The following is a 20,541-nucleotide window of genomic DNA, read 5'->3' as shown; positions in this document are numbered from 1 at the left end:
AAAGAACCAAACCATGTTAATAAAGAAGAATTATAAAAGCCAGTTACTGTGTGTGGTGAATAGGCATATGCGATGAGATAGGTTAGCCTACTCCAGACGAGAACAGCGCAGACAACTTTTTTGCATGTGTCTGCTGCACAGAAATTATTGCAGATATTACTCATGCTTCACGATCTACTTTGAGTTCACATAAATGTTTTTTTCGCAGTCTAATCTTCCTCCGACCTACTCGGAATGAAGCTAAAAGGAGGAAGATAAGTAATCCATGTGATTAATTCCTTTAATGCTTATCTATGCAGTTCTGCTAAATTTTTTGTTCAACTGACAGCAATTTGAAAAATGCAACTACAGTCAACCCCGCTTAATCGGCCCACGTTTAATAGGACCACCCGCTTATTCGGACCGTTTTGCACTGGTCCCGAATCCAAATCTATTTTTCTGTACAATTTTCCCCGCTTAAACGGACCACCACCCCGCTTAAACGGACCACCCTCCGCCCTAAAATAGGCTTTTATGGTTAACGTTTTTTACTTTTTGTACATTTTTCTGCGAGGTGACGCGTCAAGAGTTGTTGATGGGCAACGTGCTACGTTTTCGCTAAGCCATTTTAAAGTGAAGTAGGCTACAGATAAACAAACGCTTGTTGTCACGTCATAAGGTCAATTGTCATCTTGGCAAGAATATTGTGGCAAGGCATCGCGAAATTGATGATGAAGAAGAAGGCAACGACCAAGAAGACGAAGATGATGAGGCCGAACCTTTGCCTAAGGTTACCCATCGTGAAGCCAAGCATTGCGTTGCAATACTCCAAAAATATTTTGTTGAACAAGGAGCCGAGCAAGACCTCCACAAGCATTTGGATGTTTGTGTACAGACAGTCCGAAAAATTGCTGATAAAGCCAAAAGACAGACAACCCTTGATGCATTTTTTCAGTGACTACTGTACAGTACTGTATTTTGTTTTGATTGTTGATGGTGTTTAGGTTGTGTTTATAGCCGCAATTGTAAAATGCTTAAACTATTTTCAAAAACGATGAAAAAAATAACGAAATTCGTTCTCCCCGTTTAATGGGACCACCCGCTTAATCGGACCAATTTGGCTTGGTCCCGATGTGGTCCGATTAAGCGGGGTTGACTGTATTTTATTTTGAAACGGCAGTGCGCTTTTTCGCCTGACACTAATCTAAGCTAAATTCTGACCAGGGTTTCCATGGTTAGGTGAACTTATCCACATGAAATATCATAAATTGTCATTGTTACAATCAGTTTAGGGTAAGCTCTGATTCGATAAATACATTGCTGAACACTTTGGAACAATTGCATATATTTCATGACATAATATATGTCAGTTGATATATCTATGTAAGGTTTCGACTGTTTGGCATTCAAAACCAATTGTCCTAGTTTGCTATCATGCACGCTATAGCATCAGCGCTTTGTTCCTTCTACCTTTTTCTAGACCTCGGCTATGTTTGGCATAGATACAGTGTTGTTTTTCTTGTGATGGTCAGAAATAAAAACAAAATGAACTGAACTGATCAAGTCTAACAGGTCTTAAAACGTATGAATCATTATAATAATATAATAGGCTTACTTATCTTTTAGAAAGAATCACAATTATCCAAGATCGAACGCAAAGATAATATCCTAACCTTAGTTTTTAGGTTATTTAGGTTTTAAGGGATTAGACCAGGATTCACCAAACTACGTCCCGCGGCCGGAACCGGCCCGTGAACTGATTTCATCCGGCCCGCCACGTGCTGTGGAAATAACAGCTGCACTACAACTGTTAGGGAAAAAAGTTACTAAACTTTTTGTAAAGGACCGACGTTGCTGTTGAGCTACACGCAACCTGTTAATGATTTTAGGCATTAGCAACCGTTTTTGGCTTTGCCTTTTTGTGTAATAGAGACTTCTTTGTTAAAATTGTTCGTTCTTATAGTTCGTTGTTGCATGTTGAATTTGTACATTTTTCCACCAGGCAGCCTACATGTTGGTGTACTGTTTTTATCATTAGGCCACCACAAACGGGGACAGCCTAGGCCAAATTTGGAAAGATGTAATGTTTTTTCAAGAGCACGATGCCCTGTAGTGTATCACAGCAGGGGATAACTTTTCCAGCAACCTTTCGATTTTCATCACAACTTTGCTATTCCACAGCTGACTGTGTTATTTATTGTGCTCAATTCAAGTCCATAGAGATTCTAAATACAGTAGTTGTATATCTTTTCTCAATTTGCATCCGACCCGCAGCAATCAGGCCCTCAGAGAAAAACGTTTGGTGATTGCTGGGTTAGACTGAAAATTCGCTATACAATAGTTAAAAGAAAAATTTACAAAAGTTTAATTTAGTTTGTTCAATTTCTTTTAACAGATAAATTTTGAATTAGACAGTTGTCTCAGGTTGAAATAGGCTACTGTAGACTCTGGAATACATTGGACCCCAGTATGCGAGAAAGGGTTGAACGAAAATGCTAAACGAAAGTGTTATCTATAGGTTTGTTCTTATTGATATTTCGTCAGCACATTTATAATTCAATGTATTCTTTGTTGATTTGATTGTAGGAAACCATGCTGTATTTTTTTCGAAATGATCAATTGGAATTGACGTTATCAAATAATTCTCAAATGATCCTCGTAACCTACGTTCATTCTTGCAAGTTTAAATCACAAAAAAGCACAAAGCCTATCTGTAGATATCCAACTATCCATAGCCTACTGTACTCGGTGAGTTGATATACGAAAACTCTCTAAATTTGACATAAAGTTTTATTTACTGTTTACCAAAAGCATAAAATACTAAATCTTTTAAAATCTTGATATTCTTCAGTATAACATTTCTTCTTTATGTTCTGGTTTATACACTTTCCTTTCCTTATAACCAGGTGATTAAACCAAACAAATCTTCAGTGTACGATTAGAAACAGAAACTGAATATACTAAACGTTCTTCTGCAAAAGACTACTTCCTTGATAAGAACGCCAACTTTGAGTAAGTATTTCGTGACGTCCCTAACTTAGTTTCCTGATAAAATTTGTGTGGGCTGCTTCCTTGTACAAAGCCAAACAAACCTCACAGCAATTGCACAAAAGAAAAAATTAAAACAATAGCTTCGCATTGTTGAGCTCAAAATTGAGTAGGTTTATAATGCATGAGCTGTATCATCAACAGATTTTTTGAAATCGATTCTATACAGTACAATCGTTCAAAAAACAACTTTTCACCATAAAATGAAAAAATAAAGCAGAAAATGTAAGTGCTCTAGTCGATCAATAATATTTTTCACTTACTTATTGACTTCAATAGAAAATCTATTTTCAATCAAACTACACCAACAATATTGCATGAGCTAATTTCCAGGTAAAACTGTTATTGCACTTATATGTTTCATTTATTTATTTTTTTTTTTTTTTTAGATTAGGCTACACACAACATAATCCAGGTAGCCTACTCTCATTACTGATGTTAATTTATATGTTTGTTTTTTTTGTAAAAATGTACAATGTTTTTTCTGTATAATTACGTTTTCTATGTGACGATTGTCGTAAATTTTCTGACCGGTAAAATTTTTCTCTTTGCAATAACGTAAATGAAAAGCAAACATTTAATAGGCTACACCTGAAAACGCACTTGCGATAAAGTGTATACACCAAGGTTACTGAACTGGCCGACCGCGGTCCGAATCCGGATCTTCTGAGTGTTGATTTTGGACCTCGGGCTTTCGGAAGAATAAGCTCATTGCCACGTTTCTGGGCACAGATTTCTACTAGGAGAAAGCATTGTGTTCTGTGATTATCATAGTAGCTTGGGGCGGGGCCCTCCAACAGTGTGTCAAAAATCCTACTGTAGAAGAGTTACATTTTGCTTCGTTACTATCATTAACGTTAACATATCGTTAACACGCTACGAGCTGCATAGCCGAGTGGTGAGAACACTGGAACGGCAATCGAAAGGGCGCCGGTTCGACACCGCTCAAGAGCATGCGGCTGTGTCTGTGGCAGGACACTTAAAGGCATGCCTGAAGGTGAACATGAAGATTGGCTTCCTTGCCTTCCCGTCCACTTAATCTTAATCTTCAACCACCGGGTGTAAACCTGGATACGACAAACAAACAAACTATCATTGATACTTTACCTTTCGTGGTTGCGTATGAAATAATTTATTCACCGGACGGCTAAAAGCATTCAATTTGTCACACTGGACCTTTATCAACATTAGTTGAGTAACCCTGGTATACACTATACATATGCAATGGTGGATCAGTAAGTTTACCCAAATACTTTCTACTTGCAAATATCATTAATAATAAAATGTGTTGATTGTGTTAAATTAGTTTCCATGCCTATTTCACACAATGTATATTTCAAACTTCCTACAGATTATGCTGTAAAATCACAATTTCTGTCTTATGAGTGGAGCATTTATCTATAAGTATAAAACGATTACGTTTAAGTTATCAAGAATCGGGCTTTTAAACGTCACAGAGTAACAAATTAAACTCCAAACAGATAATAAAATGCAGTTCCAGTATCTTCTAGCTATTAGATTGTAAGCTCTTTGTTAAAACAAGATATGTAACAATTATATCTAGAACACACAACATTGCAATCTACATTTTAAGACGACTGCTTAAAGTTTTCACGTCTGCTCGTTTTGTTTTTTCTCTAAATGTTTTTGAAAAATTAAAATAATGTTTGTATTTATGCCGAGGCATTATTATCGTGCAATACTAAAAATGCATAAACGATGATAAGATACGACACAAACACAAAACAACACAATTTTAGGACACAAAAAACATAATTTTAAAATATTGCGTAATAATAAAAATTACATCTTATTCATAAGAAGATGGTAATAATACCGTGGACCTACAGGCGTGCGTCATAATAACAATTACATCTTATTTATAAGAAGATGGTAATAATACCGTAGGCCTACAGGGGTACAACTGTGAAAATTGTTTTAAGGTTTCTAAATTTATAATAAACAATATTTCAGACACGGTTCAATTTAACAGAATGTCCAGACGTTATCAACTACACTATACGTAAAATTTTAAGCAAAATAAAAAGTTTTCAGGAATAAACTCGCTGCATGAGGCTACGTATGGTTATAGCAGTTTGGCTTATTAGTTTGAATGTATGCTTCAATCATGAGCTTAAAAATCTTCTGCTGGGAGCTTTAATAAAATACGTTGAACACGAACTTGATTCTTTTAACGAAAGTTGTCATAGAGGTCAAATGCTGCAAGGTGAGCTTTCATTGTGGTGTAACAAAGCTTATACAGCTCCTGCAAAAAAGTTAACAATTAAACTATGCATTGACATAAAAAATCGCATTTCATTGTTTGTTAAACAAAAACCAATGTTTGCAGTTAACACTTTACAATTATGTAACTTAAGAAATATTTGAAATATAATTTTTTCGATAATATTTGATGTATATACACATTATACAGTATAGTATCAAACATAAACAGTAAATGCTATTAATACTACAAAAAGTGCTCAATGCCAAGCAAAAAGCCAAGCTCAGCGATTTACATCAAATATATCTAATATTCGATAATGTTTAATTATTTCTACAATTTAAATACAGCTTTTAAGCTGTGATATTTTTCGGTGCAAGAATTTTGCTTTACAACATCCCTTTACACTCAAAAAAACTCTTTTACACTCAAACTAGCAATGAATATATTGAATTATCGATCTTCAAAACATTCTTTGTACCATATGAAATCGTTACTTACCACAGAAGATACAAGTTCAGGTCTCATGTCTCTCAAGTCCTTGACTGCTCGAAAGACGTCGACTTTCTGTTCTACATTCCATCTCTCGATGAGGTTCAACAAAGCACAAAACACCCCAGTTTGCTTCAAGCCGTCACTGAAATTTGATGTGTGGTCAGAAAGGTTAATTGGCTCGTATTTGAGTGTTTAATTCATTATATTCAGCTTCTGCCTTCAAATTTAGAAAAACCGATACTGCAGGTTCCCAAAACAGTAACCAAAGCCACCACTGCCATGGTTAGGATGATTTAAAATGCAATTAGCCTTTAGAATACTCGATAAGGTTAAAACAAAAATTTGCATTCATTGATGCTGTGTCTGGTCAAAACGAGTAAATCAATACAATTAAAAGAATTATTGTTGATGTTGCTGGTCGATTTGCCAATCGTTTGACCTGGAAACAGTCCTTCCTTACATTTTGCTTACACATTGTACAACAACATTATTTGGAGTTTTTGCCTATGACTATAATATATATATTTAAATATGTATTGTAGCATATCTCAAGCAATAATTTGCTTATGAATATGAAGCTCATAAAACTGGACACGGGTTAGACTAATATGTTAAAATTTGTTTCGAAACGTTTGGTTTGCCTTATTCACCGCACAAGCACTAAAAAAATGCAATGTGTGATTTAATCAAAGCACACAATGGATGTCACGTGACTAACCTGCAGTGCACTAGCATGTTTCCTTCGGCCTGATCGTTGTTAAGCGTTTTTACATCATTGATGACGTGAAGAATATCTTTACCACTAGGTGGCTCCCCAAAGCTTGACCAGTCTTTGTAATGAATCTGTGTCACTCGAATCTAGATGGAAAACAAATAAATATGATGGTTTCAATTTATTTGAAAATGTGATGCAATAGCCCAATGAAAAAAAAAAACACACATTGTACATTCTATTTCCAACAATATTGAATTAAGTGAGTGAAACAATAAAAGATGGTTTATCAAAAAATATCTTCATTTCTATAACTGTTTATGTTGAATCTTGGGTGTCGAATTGTAGGAGCAACCAACATTAAATTCTATCTGATTGTCGTCATGAAATAATGTTTTTCTTCTTCATCCACGTCTTGCCAAAAATATGAAGGTATATCATTTTATTTAAAACCTGCCAAATTAATTTGTTGAAGAATTGGATGTTACCTCTTTGCATCGGTAACACATGAACCGCTGTGCAAATAATTAGCGTTACCTTGTTGCACAATTTATGTTACTTTTCGTTTTGTCTGCCGATTCGCTAAATGTCTCGCCAAAAGAACGTTCCGCTAGACCGCGTCGAATTCAATTAATCTTTAATTTTCTTTTTGTTGATAAATAGAGACGACAGCAATCAACTACATGTGTTTAGTTTATATGAAAGTTTTCTCAAATCACACAACGAACGTACTGTGACATTCTTCCTTAAAACATCAAATCGCCGCAGAATGCAATGATTCCAAACCTCAACTTCGTTTACGAGTTTGATATTCAGTGTTTTGAGAGACAGTTCAGAGCCTACATTTCCAGTCGGCCAATAACAATAACACATTTCCTGAAAAAAAAAATACTGTATATTAAAGACAATATGTTAATAACTTACATATTAATTAATGTTAGGAAGAAATGTAAGAATAGTTGCATTTTGGATAGAATGATATAGACTTGTTCAACAGAGACTGATGAATATATTCGAACGTTGCAAAAGTAGCCTATTATTTTGTGTAAGTTGCAAAAAATAGTGCATTGCTAGCATTGTTAGCTAGCATAGTTAGTAGGTCTACGAGAATGTTTACTGAGGTAAATTCCGAATAAATCTCTGTGTTTTTAAAACTTTGCACGATTGCAAAGTAGAACATTGTATTTGGAGTAAGAAAAGAAAGGGTTGAAGTGAACAAGCAGTCATTTTTAATTTTCATAACTTGCTATATTTTCAATGATGAGATTGTTCTTGTAATACATTATTAAGAAACTGTTGGCATTGTTTCCTCAGAGTTTATTTAATATCCTGTTATTATTCGAATACCTGGCCACATTCCTCCAGTGGAGTAAGCATAACAATCATCTTCACATCACATTCCACGACGGCTCTCCAGAAGTTGAAAACTGTATTCGACATTGGTCCTTGAGATGCAATCATTTTCTCAAAGCAGAGATATTTCTGTTGAGGATTTGAGATAAGACAACAAATAGTTTTGTTGCGAAAGTCTTTAAAAAGTAAAATGATCACCTAACTCTTGGAAACTAAATCAACCAAACCCATTTTTAATTACAAATGTTGCCTGCAATCTGAGACAGTGCTTTACGCTTTAAATTAACCTATAAAGTTCAAAGAATTTTAGTATATAATATTTCAATTTAATGTATTCTAATTTAGTTTTCCAGATGCATTACAAGAACAAGAATAGAAATACCCACTCAACAGCTTTCGCATAGTTTTTATCAAGATGTAAGTAACTCTTGTTTTTTTTAGGTTATGATGCGATCAACCAATCTCTGTCAAAGCTTCGAACACTTTCCTGGTTGATAATTTTTACTGTTGTTGTAAAACTAACTGACAAAGCCCACCTCAACATAGGAAGCGTTGGCATACGGAATGTCTTCATCATGTGCTTCTTTGCTGAGAACAACTCGCGAATGATCATCTGTAAAGTTAATATTAGTTAAAACCAGAGAGGTACGTATACGCCGCAAATTCTACGCCGCATACATGCGGCGTAGACTTTTTGTTTACGCTAACGCTTGCGGCCACATTTTTTGGATAGTTTGCGCTAGAGGCTATGCCGTAAATTTTTCGCGGTTTTTTAGCGCATAGTGTCAACGCATACTTTTTAATGTATTTTTTTCGCTACAACACGCCAATATATACCTTCCAGCGCTGCAGTTGAAAGGATGTTTTCAATGGGCAAAGACAGATTGGAACCAAAACACAGAAAAATGTCAGATGAACACTTTCAGATGTTTGTGTTTCTACTAGGAAATTCAAAATAAAACTTGTTTGTTTTGAGTGGTTTATACCGTGTGAATGATTGGCACCTAACAAACAAAATGAGTATACGCTAGTGTATGCGCTGACGCCGCCAAATTTTTTTACAAGTTGCATTGTCGCATACGGCGTATGGTTTTTCGAACGTTTGCGTTAACGCTGACGGCGTCAATATTTTTTGTATGCGTGTACATCACTGGTTAAAACAAAAAGGTAAAGGCTCTCATGGTTGAATCTAAGCATCGTGGGTTGAGAAGATAGGTTTCTCATTATAGTAAGCCTTCAGCAGTAATGAAAGTAAGGTGGCCAGTTGTTTTCCTTCAGCAACTACGCTCACCCTGGGTAGAGATGAGCGGTGTTTTTTGAACAACTACCCTAATACATAACGTAGCGTGTAGGCTACTTTCTTCGTAGGTTTTAGCACATACCTACTAGGGTATTTTTAGCGTAATACGCAAAATTCTAACCATTGTTAATATTAATGTACAGGGTGGTGGTCATTTCCTTTCAATAAAAAAATCCTTTTGGCAAATTTTTGTTGAAATCCGTCGACATTTACTACTTGCGCAAGGAAGTCAAAGTTTAGGTTGTTAACCTATAATCTAGCAGCGGAATATAAGCAATTACCGATACTTGTAGGCTACGTCACTTCACAGAACAAATAAAGCATTGTTACGTCACAATTACAACACTTCGTAAAACTACAAAAATTACACTGTCAAGTTTGTTGTGCTGTTGCATTTATTTCGGTTTACTAACAGTTTGCGGTTGTATAATACAATAGGGAGGGCAGTCAATGCACTTTTTTTGTCAAATCACTTAGCAACTCAGCTCAGATAGGAGGCTTAGGTCACAAACAAATAATCTGAAAACCTTTTTTTAGATCGGGCTGCAGGAAGACGCCGCACAAAAAGAATCAATATCACCCAAATAAAATAAAATAAATTGTTTTTCCAAAAAAAAAGTAAATAAAAAAATAAAAAATACACAAAACGACGTAAACAGTCAAAAACAGTCACAGAACGTAATCTTTCTTTGACTCAAAACGTGGACGCTGTGAACGAGCAGCAGTTCGCGTCAGAATAAGTTCATGTCTACTAACATGGCCGATGAATTCATTGCTCACTTCTGTGGCGAGTTTGACTGCGCGCTCAACTGCTAGTGTGCAGCATGGAAAACTGTCAATCGATGTAGGAACATCGGTCTCGACGAAAAGCTCTGTGAGCTGTTGGATGCTGAAATCGCGTGGAATTGATGGCTTAGTGAGTTTCAGCTCGCTCCACCGGAGCAACTAGTATGTTGTCATTATTTGCATTCAATCAATCAACGTAAAATACGACTGGTAGGCTACCACTAGCACTATTACGAATTACTGTCCTGAATACCTGTAATGAATTGCGAATTGTGTTTTAAACATCCCTTCACTTCACTATTATGATTATATGTTTCACTGAAACAGAACCCAATTATGGTACTTGCTTCAGTCAGTAGGGTAACACCCTACCTGTTCTGCCTTCACTGAGCACTGATACTTATCTGATACGGTACCTGTGTCGTCCATATACCCTCACTTCACTTTTTATAGGCCCTATAGGCTACCAAGTAGCTTACTTACTTACATGCCTTGGCTTCACCTTTTATATAGGCTACCAAGAAACCGACACGTGCATATCATGCCTTTACCTTTTATATAGGCTACCAAGTAGCCTACTTACTTGCATACCCTGCCATCACCTTTTATATAGCCTACCAAGTACTTATAGGCTACTTGCATACCATGTCTTAACTATTTATATAGGCTACCAAATAGCCTACTTACTAACATACCATGCCTTCACCATTTATATAGGGTATCAAGAAGCCAACTTACTTGCATAATATGCCTTCACCTTTTACGTAGGCTACCAAGCAGCCTACTTACTTGCATACCCTGCCACCACCTTTTATGTAGGCTACCAAGTACTTAGGCTACCGTAGGCCTACTTGTATACCCTGCTTTCATCGTTTATATAGGCTACCAAGTAGCCTACGGTACTTACTTACATACCATGCCTTCACCTTTTTTATAGGCTACCAAGAACCTGGTTACTTGCATACCAATACTTCACCTTTTATATAGGTTACCAAGAAGTCTACTTACTTGTATACCCTACCATCACCTTTTAGGCTACCAAGTACTTAGGCTACTTGTATACCCTGCCTTCACCATTTATATAGGCTACCAAGTAGCCTACTTGCATGTTTAACTGTGATGATTGATAAATCAACCATGTTTGATGGGTGTGCGGCGCACACACTCTGAATACACCGCACTGCAGTGCTTCCACTTCTGACAATTGATAAATCCTCTTCAGTTTCCTTTTTTGTCCTGAAAAATCCCTTTTTTCTCAGTCGGAAATCCTTCAAAATTTCCTTCATAGGCAAGGTTGTTTTTGACGTTGTTTAAGTTAAAAAAGGTGCGAATACAGCTTTAAGTTATTATAATCTCAGTTAAAGCTATTTTAATCTGGATTTTTTTCTGTAGCACCGGTATGTCGAAGCAACGTTATTTTATTAGAACAGTAGGCTGCACATATTTTACAATGACATGGTTTACTTCCTTTGTTCACTGTCCAGCCAAAAAACTGCTTGGCAGTTTGTCGGTTTTGGGACATTTACCACCTGGAGTCCTGTCCTGGACATCATTTACCAATTACCACTCTCATCTTTTCTACCCGGACTCCTAACCTATCCCTAATGTTTCGCTCGAGAGATCTGACTTTAATTTCTCTGACGTAACGCGCGTCATTCTATGACGTAAAGTCGAATTCTAGAATCTTCCTTTCCATTTAACAAATACCGTGTGCTCTCGGAATGCAGTCTTGTAATCAATTTTTGCATTGTGCCTGAATCGCAGTCCCACTGTATTTCATCGACACGTAAATCCACCGTTATATTACGTTAGATGGTCGCATGTAGAATTGGCAATGCCTGTGGATGCGCCTCTCCAATTAAAGCTAGAGTTCTTTTTAAAAAACTGCAACTATGATCTCTGACTCAGGCTCAGATTCTCAGACTGCTACTGTTCTTTTTGTAATCAAGCTGGTTGGTTGATTTCTGCGGCTTCTAGAATGTAAGTTGTAAAAGGTAATACCGTATGTAGAATTCTATTCTCTGGAAGATGCAGTTGTAAACGAAGTTTCTTTTACCCCGAAGTTGAAGTTCTTTTTGTTGTGATGGAGTTCATGATGCAATAGTAGCTAGTGTTTTGGTAGTGCATGCTAGTGTTTTGGTAGTGGGATTGTTAGTAGTTCGGTGTTCTCATTTTGATGTGTTCGGATTCTGTTCTTTTGAAGCTAGAAGTCAAACTAATAAATAACGCAGCCTTAAAGAATTCTGTCTTGTGGTCAAGTATTATTCTGTCAAACCAGTTGATAAATAAGGCAGTAACCTATCGTGTCCTGGTCATTCCTCGCCAGTTCTGACCCCGGTTCTGCCCAGGAATGTCGCCGTCAGCATGGACGGCTGCATATGAGCGCGCGTGTTAACTGCCGCGTCCGCTACACCTAACACCGAGAATGTACAAGTGGTAAATGTCCAGTAATGAATTATCCATCCATTAACAAATTTATTTTTATTTTTAGTTCAGTTTTCCTTAATGCGCTAACTTAACACTATAGGCTAGGATCTATCTCTTTTTTCTCCTTGATCAGTATCTCTTTTTTCTCCTTGTCAGTAACGTCTTCACAATCATCTGAGACTGATGAAAAAGTTCAGGATACTAGGCCTATTCATGATACTGACTCAGTCTGACTGTGTAGCCTACACTATGTTGTATACACATACACAGCATAGCTAACTCTATTATTATGACACCATAATAAGTTAGCATAGGCTATAACTAACTTTTCTAAACCGGAAGGATACCACTAGCCTAAGCTTATCATACCTTACTGAACGTGGAAGCTCAGTGAACTTTGTCATTGCTACTCAAAAGTTCAACTATCAAGCAACGGAATAGCTCACCTAATTTTAACTAAGTTAAATCAATTGAGAACTAACTCACTCACTGCACTCACGTCCAATTCCCAAAGTGGTGACAGAAATCAAGCGACAGAAAGGCGAGAATGGGAAAGAGAGTGAGAGGGGCTGAGGGGGTTCCGGATAGCGAGTGACGACGGAAACCAGCTAATCATCGTGATTCCAGTCGTTTTTAGAACTATTGAAAGGGAATATTAATAAAATTTTCTTTCAAATTGCTAAAAACAACAATTCCCCTTTTAAGACAAAATTTCCTTGTAAAATTGTTAAAAATCCTGAAAAAATCCTTCATATCTTCATTTCCTTTTTTTCTCCTTCGAAGCGTTGAAAAATCCCGATTTCGGGATAAAATCCTTCAAAGTGGAAGCACTGCCGCACTGCAATATCCAGGGTTGCCATCGACATGGACCCCAAAATAAGGACAACAGAAAAATTAAATTTTCATACAAAATAAAACAAACGTTTTTGAACAAATCTCAGCATTTATACGAGCCATTATATATCACATGCCATATTGTTTGCCAGAAACAATGTGTTCCAGCAACTCATTGGTCGTAAAAAAATACTTTGTGCATCTCACGACAACTCAGGTCTAGGTTTACTTTTACTGTAGTAACTTAGGGATTTGGCTGTCATTCCACTAAGTTTATTCACTAATTGTTGAAAATAAGACAAAATAAGGACTCAAATCAAAAAGAAGGACATTTCCTAGCAATAAGGACAGTAATAGTTTCTAAGATAGAGTTCTTCAAAATAAGGGCAAATCTTAGAAATAAAGACGGTATGACAACCCTGGCAATATCCCTGGAATGGGTGATTTACCGATTAGTCCGTGTTGTGCACCGTCTTCCTGGCGTTCAATGAAAAAATGGTTTTCAATTTCGCCATTTATTTGACAAACCTCATAAGAAACTCGAGTTGCTAAGCGATCTGTTTCCAACGGCCCTACCTATTGTACAATGGCTCTGACAAGGTCTAAACATAAAATTTGGCTGGTAGGTAGCAGTTCAGGTCATTTCAGTGCTGTAAAATCGACAACTGGACCCAACTACCGTATCATGGCTGCACGATGAGGCATCGCCAATCTAAGCTACTACAAGTCAAACGAAAGAGAGAGAGTGCTGTAAAATTACCATCGAGGGGAGAAGTGCTTCAAGTTTTGTTTGATTTTGATTGTAAAAAAGTTTTGATTTGAAAAGTAGTGTCAAGAACACAGTATCTTTGCTTTTGCCTGTTTGGAGTCGAGCACGAATTCCAACACGCCATCAAAACCATGTGATTAATTAGGTGAAAAATTACACCAGGAATGGCAAAACTTGAAAAAATCTATCAATCGTAAAAGTGGGCTTGAGTTAGTCAAAGAAATCATTGGATCACCTTAGTTTGGTTTGGTTTTGAATCTTTATCCTCGGACTGACAAAGCCTTGATAGGTTATTCCTGGTACTTGTTCGCATAGTTGTAGAGGCACTTGACGCAGGGCCGGTTACCGAGATTGGCAGAGTGAAGTTTTCCGATTGTTGAAGTCTTGTTGCCGAGAAATTATTCCATTCACTAGGTGCCGCTGAATGGAGAGCAGTCCTGAAATGCGTTGCTCAAACGCACACCCCGAGAGTCGAACCAGCGCCGTGTGATCTTGAGCCCGGCGCGTAACCACTGAGCTATCGGGGCGGACGGGCGGACGGACGGCGGCGGCGGACCTATTCGATATAGCACACAGTAATGCTTTGGAAATGATCAACATAGAAGAAGATCGCCAGTTCCTTCTTGCCCAGAGAGAAGAGGGGCGCCTAGGTTCCATGGTTGGCGTTGATATGGTTCTATGCAGGAGAGACGAGCGAGTGAGGAATAAAGCATTAAAGGAGAGAGAGCGAGTTGAGGCGGAAGCAGTTCGTGTTGCCGAATCCACTAATTTAACCATACTGGAATCCAGTGATTCAGAAATGGATACTCAGCAAGAAGATAATCTCGACAAGTCTGGATATGGGCGTCATCCATCAGCTGGTGGATCGCCGTGCTCCGAACAGCCTGGGTCCAGTGCTGCAAGCTGTCTGCCAAAATTCCGACAAGGTAAAGTTGCTGTAGTAACCCCCGAAATAGCAGCAGCATTGGACAGGACCAATACTACCTCGAGGAAGGCCGTTCATATTTTAAATGCACTGGCGGTGTCCAAGCAATTGCTCCATCCAACCGGTGATCTGATGATTAGCCCAAGTTCAATTCACAAAGCTCGCCAGATCTATCGCCAAGAGCTGTTGGACGAAATTAGGGAGGCTTTTGACCCTTGCACCCCACTGACCATAGGCTACTTTGGGATCGGAAGATCATGGGTAATTATGAGCAATACAATCACATCAACGTAGACCGTTTGCCAATTTTAGTGTCTGGCAAAGACGTTACCAAACTTCTGGCTGTACCAAACTAGAATCGGGAAAATCAATCGTCGAAGCTGAAGTAGTGGTCTCCGAAATATATAGTTGGGGCCATGGCGCCCTCTAGTAGTGGCCACGCCATCGCGCGTACTTCAAACGTGACTGACGGCCTATTCTACACTTAATCGGTTGGGAGGAAGATGTTTCATCTATAGTCTATTCTTTGTGCTAAGGTCTAGTTTTACTGAACTTATTTTTTATATTTTCCTTGACTTGTTCACTAACTATGCATCTTTGCCAGAAAGTAGAAGTTTAGTTACAACTTACAAACTTTATGAAAAGCTGAAGCAGTTACAGTTATGCAGCTTATTTCAACAAAATTAGGTATTATATAAGCTACAATGTTTTCGTTTCAAGGAGCTTTTATCTGTTCATGAAGTCATTGGTTACACAGAAAATTCACAACAAACTGCCATTACCAATCTATGTTTCCTTCAAGTTTCTGCCCAATTTCCTTGAAGCATGTTGTAGGTAAAGTAGGCAGAAAATTGTTTTTCTTCCAGGTTTATTAAAGTTAGCAAATAGAGTAGGCCATGGCCACCTAAAGATAAGGCCTGATTTGTCACATTTTGCTGAAATTTTCAGATTTTGCTAACTTTGGCGAATGTTTGAATAAATTTTTCTGAAAATTATATTTTTACGCTTTCTTTACTGTTTTCCCCAGATGATACAATAGGTTTTAACATCCTCACATGTTGAAAAACAAAGAAAATTTGAGTTTGAAGATTTTAGTCAGACTGTTAATTTTTCAATAACAGTCTGATTCAGTGTTTTTCAACTTACTTTTTCTCATTTGCTATTGCTTCCCCAAGGCCACAAAAAACTTTTATATCATTAGGAGACAGCAAAAAGTAAAAAAATCTCAGAAAATGTCAGTCAAATACTCGCAGTAGCTGTAATCAAAATCTGCAAAGTGTGACAAATCAGGCCGCATCTTCAGGTGGCCATGAGTAGGCCTATTTAATCAATCTCCATTTATATGTTCAGTTGTATGCAATGTTACTTCCTACTGGTAAGTTAGTTTAACAGCTTCAGTCAATTTTGAATGTTGATACTAAATGTTTACCTGTACTTTATATTACGAATCTTCATGTATTTTTTTGCTTGCCAGCAACATGTCTTCTGTCCACTCACCATTTTCTTATAGATAACATAAGATATCAATATTCACAAAAAATTGCTTCACGGATATTACATTTATTTTCTTAAATACCAGTACCAAAGCTAATCTTTGTAGAATGTAATGTTATTAATTTGTGTGGATTACTTACTGTATAGATAACTAACAAATCTTAACTAACTTAAATAGTAGCTTTCAATAGGCTATACTGGACTACTGGTAGTACAACAATTTTTAATAGATTGACTGCCCAGTTTTAACAACTGTTTAGTTTTGTAGCATCTTTATTTAATATATGCATGATGGGGGATCTTTATTTGTTATGCTTTGATTTATTTCTCGAGATATTTTGATTTTTGCAATGCATACATCTTGAGAATTCATGATCTGCATGTCAGTAGAAAGTAGTTAACATGCATGGTTTGATATTATTTAGATTTACTAATCTGATTAATTTGCATGAAAGATAATTCCTCTGTTTTAAAAAATGCCTTTAAAGTGTTGCGTACCAAACTGCAATTCAAATTATAAGTCTACTGGGATTGTTGTGTCCATATATAAGTTACCGCAGGATCAGGAAGACAGAAAGAAATGGATAGCCATGATACCGCGTTCAAATTTAGTAGTAACGAAACACACATCGATTTGTCGCAAACATTGGCTTGATGATTGCAAGATGGCTGCTTGTCCTGGAAAACTGCGCCCCAGTGAACCCCCAAGTGTCTTTCCCAATATTCCAAGAAGCTGTTTGTCCTCACTTCCTCCCAAATGCAAAGAAAAAACAAGACAATCTTATGTCAGTGTTGGAAGTGTTTTGCCATATGAGGTCGCAGAGGTTGAAAAGGCTGATATGCTTACACTACGGCGCGAAAAACCACCTCTGCGTCTACAGTAGCATCAATCCAGCACTGCACAGCATTTTGCAGAAACTTCAAAGGCTGAAAGGAAGAAAAAATAACACAAAATCACATTTTTCCACGTAGGGGGGCCCTTCAAAAGTTTGGGGGCCCGGGGCACCTGCCCCTTCTGCCCCCACCTTAAATCCGGGCCTGGATTCAACCATACATGCACCTCTCAACGACCTGAATTTTATGAAGAACTTAACAACGTATGCTGATGGAGAAGTATCTCAATTAGCCTTCAAGGCTTACTCCAGAAACCTGTGGTAGCCTACTTGTCGGAAGGTCTCATTGCCTTTGCACTGTTTGACAGCAGAGTCACTGACATTGATAAGAGGCATATGGTTCGCAGTATGGCAAACAGTCATGGATCCGAAGATCCGCCAAACCAGGCCGTGGTGATGATGATGATGATTATGTGCCTGATCTGATACAGACGTTGGCGATCATGGTCTTCCAAACTTCTCTGTCATTTGCCATTCGTATAAAATCGTTCGTTTTGACTGTTGTGTTTGTGGCCCATTGATTCAAGCTGTTTAAATAAGTTAATCTTTGTCGACCTCTGCTTCTTTTTCCCTGTATCATCCCCAATAGAGCTAATTTTTCCAAATCTCCAAAATTGCTGAGAGAAAACTGTCTGATTTTTGCACTACTGCAACTGAACGATTATTCACAATACTTGGTCTAGACAAAAGCTTCTTAACCCTTGATCCTAAATACTGGGCTGAAAATGAGGCGTACCAAAGTGCCAAGGAAACAGTTTCTGCCCTGAGGGTGACATGCGATTTGGCAGAACGAGGAGTGGCGCTTATGACAGAGTTCAATTCGACATTGACTAGAGATGAGGAGCATAAACAGTGCGTTCTGCAGGTAGTGGAGCACCATCAAAGAAAATTTCCCGTAGCCAAAAAAAATTAAAAGCCATGTTTGGATGATCTAGCTCAGATGTATTTAAACAAGGATATTGTACTTGAGTATGATGCAGTCATTGACAAATTTGCCAAGCGCAAACTCTAAGTTTAATGCGATGGCTGTCATTGCGAATCGTCGAGAATATTCAAAAGTATTTGAGGTCGGATGGACTAACTTATTGTTTATGTTCCATTATTGTTTATGTTCTGAAGTGTTTGATATCTTTTGTTGGTTCATTGATTGGAGCAGTAACTTACTTCTGCGGAATCGCTCTTGATTTAAAGTATGGGGCCGTTCAAATATCATATGACTGTATTTTTGGCGATTCTGGACCGCTACACGGCTGACTGACACAATGTATTGCCCCCCCTAATAAGCTTTCTAAATACCCCACTGCTTCTGATCATCTCGGTTATGGGTGAAACACGGTGTAAAGGTTGTTAGAGGAATAGTTGCTTTATTGCTATATTTGCTTTATTATCCTATAAACGTGCCTGAAATGCGTGCATATTAAAAGTACTGAATAATGCTGGTTATTTGGTTGCGTGTTGTAAAGTTGCTTGTTTTATTGATTTAGCGAATTTTTCAACTTCCTTGCGCAAGTTGTAAATGTTGAAATAATTTCTTGAAATTTGAAAGACATTGTTTTCTTACAAATTGTAACAACCTGGTGCCCTGTACAAATCAAACTTACGATATGAGAAAATTAAAAACACCCTAATACCTACTTTACGTACCTACTATGACAGTGATAATTGCAATCTAGTGATAATGTTCCAAGCTTACATGGCATATTGGAGGTCGTCCTATTCTGATCTTTGTAGCTATCTTGAGCCCCAAAGTTCTGTGATTTCTTTAGTGGTGGAATGCAATCCAACATGGCAAATTGTTCAGCACTCCTTAACAATTATTGTATTTTAGCAATATTTATAGGCTAAGTGATTTACTCTACTAGATAGCATTTATTTAACGTACGCATCACTAATGTAGCCTACAGATAACAAATCAATGAAATAACGAAGTTATAACAAAGAAATAGCAAATAGAAGAAGACAGTAGTTTCATATTGATTTTGCTTTGCAGCATTTTGAAAACAATGCATACAGCTTAATTAAGTTATAGCACTAATATCCAAATACTCAATGTAATCTTTTCAGCAACACTCACTTTGCTTCAATGTTGCTCAAGACAACGTTGAACTCATTGGTATTGTAATCTGTTTCTCCGAACAAATGCACCTCTGCCATGACCTTGTGAAGAAACACGTACTGAATCTGAAGAAGACAAAACAATCATCGTAAAAACTTAACATTTATAAAAAAAAAAGCGCTGCGAAGAGATTGCCATGGAATCATCAGCAATTATATCGTAGTTAGCTATATATAAAAATATCTAGAAATATACATCAATAGGCTATATCTACTTTAATGTGCTTTATAGTTCTTTTGACGAATTTTTGGGATTTTATCTCTTGGCTTATTGGAAGTAGCCTACAGTAAGTTTTTTTGTAAAGTTAAGCCCCAACCTGGGTGGTACTCAAAAATACCAACTCGACTTATTACGTTTCATCAGGAAACAAAAAAATAACGTCACTGCTTCTACTCTGCGTGTTATGCCTTACATACGTTGCATTTCAATATTCAAATGCGCAAAGAAAACTATCGAGTTTAAAATTCTCTAACTTGACAAAGAAAAAATTACTTTTGTCTTCAGAAATTCAATTTTAAAATTGTAATCAAAAGTGCTGTAAATTTATTGCGTACAAATCTGAATTTCAATACTTTTTCAGATTTTTGATCAGTTATTGCTCGAAGTTTAGAAAGATTGAAAATGTTTGAATCAGTTTGTTATTGTTATTTGTTTGGCTATAAAATTATACACAGTCTGTTAAACCATTGTATAAAATAGACAAGTCGTCGTAATGAATTACAGCTGTCCATGCAATTACTGGTTTTCTGCTTCTGAGTAAGTGGAGCTGAAAAATTGTAAAGGCAATAGAAAAGCTATTAAAAAAATGTTGTAACTTTTTTTTTCTTTTACAACGAGGTTGCAAAACCCATGACAAATAGTATAATATGTTTTTTTCAAGTTGCCTAAATTGCACAATACCACTTTTGAAAGTACTCACATTTGTCTGCACCATGTCACAACGGTTTCGTCTCATGCTTTTTACAGTTTCATAAATATTTATAGAGTAGCCAGACTTCATTTCTCGAATGAGATAATCCATTCCGATGAACGTGCCAGTCCGTCCTACCCCAGCGCTGAAAACGATAAGAAATTGACAACTCCCCAGCTTTATTACTTTTGCAAAATACTGCGCTTGGTTTAGTTAAAATTTCACGGTAGTTTGAATAGTGCAGGTGTTCGCAAAGTGACAGCACTCTTTTTACTA

General features: G+C 37.2%; 1 protein-coding gene across 1 annotated transcript; it reads right to left on the bottom strand.

Annotated features, from left to right (window-relative positions):
* Positions 1 to 2,880: 2,880 nt before the first annotated feature.
* On the bottom strand, positions 2,881 to 20,404 carry LOC145770606 (receptor-type tyrosine-protein phosphatase alpha-like). The gene is made up of 9 exons (XM_082582294.1): positions 20,275 to 20,404; positions 19,314 to 19,420; positions 18,933 to 19,045; positions 8,348 to 8,424; positions 7,806 to 7,940; positions 7,191 to 7,334; positions 6,465 to 6,604; positions 5,753 to 5,888; positions 2,881 to 5,293 (listed from the first exon to the last, which is right to left on the bottom strand). The coding sequence occupies exons 1-9, from the start codon at positions 20,374 to 20,376 to the stop codon at positions 5,219 to 5,221; spliced, it is 1,029 nt and encodes a 342-aa protein (XP_082438420.1). The 5' UTR covers positions 20,377 to 20,404; the 3' UTR covers positions 2,881 to 5,218.
* Positions 20,405 to 20,541: the final 137 nt, after the last annotated feature.

Source organism: Aplidium turbinatum, chromosome 5 (assembly GCF_918807975.1).
Source record: "Aplidium turbinatum chromosome 5, kaAplTurb1.1, whole genome shotgun sequence".
Taxonomy (NCBI): Eukaryota; Metazoa; Chordata; class Ascidiacea; order Aplousobranchia; family Polyclinidae; genus Aplidium; species Aplidium turbinatum.
The sequence above is the reverse complement of the archived record's forward strand: the minus strand, read 5'-3'. Positions and strand labels throughout refer to the sequence as shown.

Excerpts from the sequence above, each read along its gene's own strand:
- LOC145770606 (XM_082582294.1), bottom strand. The coding sequence starts at position 20,376 with ATGGATTATCTCATTCGAGAAATGAAGTCTGGCTACTCTATAAATATT. Across the intron at positions 19,046-19,313 it reads TTGAGCAACATTGAAGCAAA|GAGTGCTGAACAATTTGCCA; the intron begins GTGAGTGTTGCT and ends ATAATTGTTAAG. Across the intron at positions 8,425-18,932 it reads GACGACCTCCAATATGCCAT|ATGATCATTCGCGAGTTGTT; the intron begins GTAAGCTTGGAA and ends TTAACTTTACAG.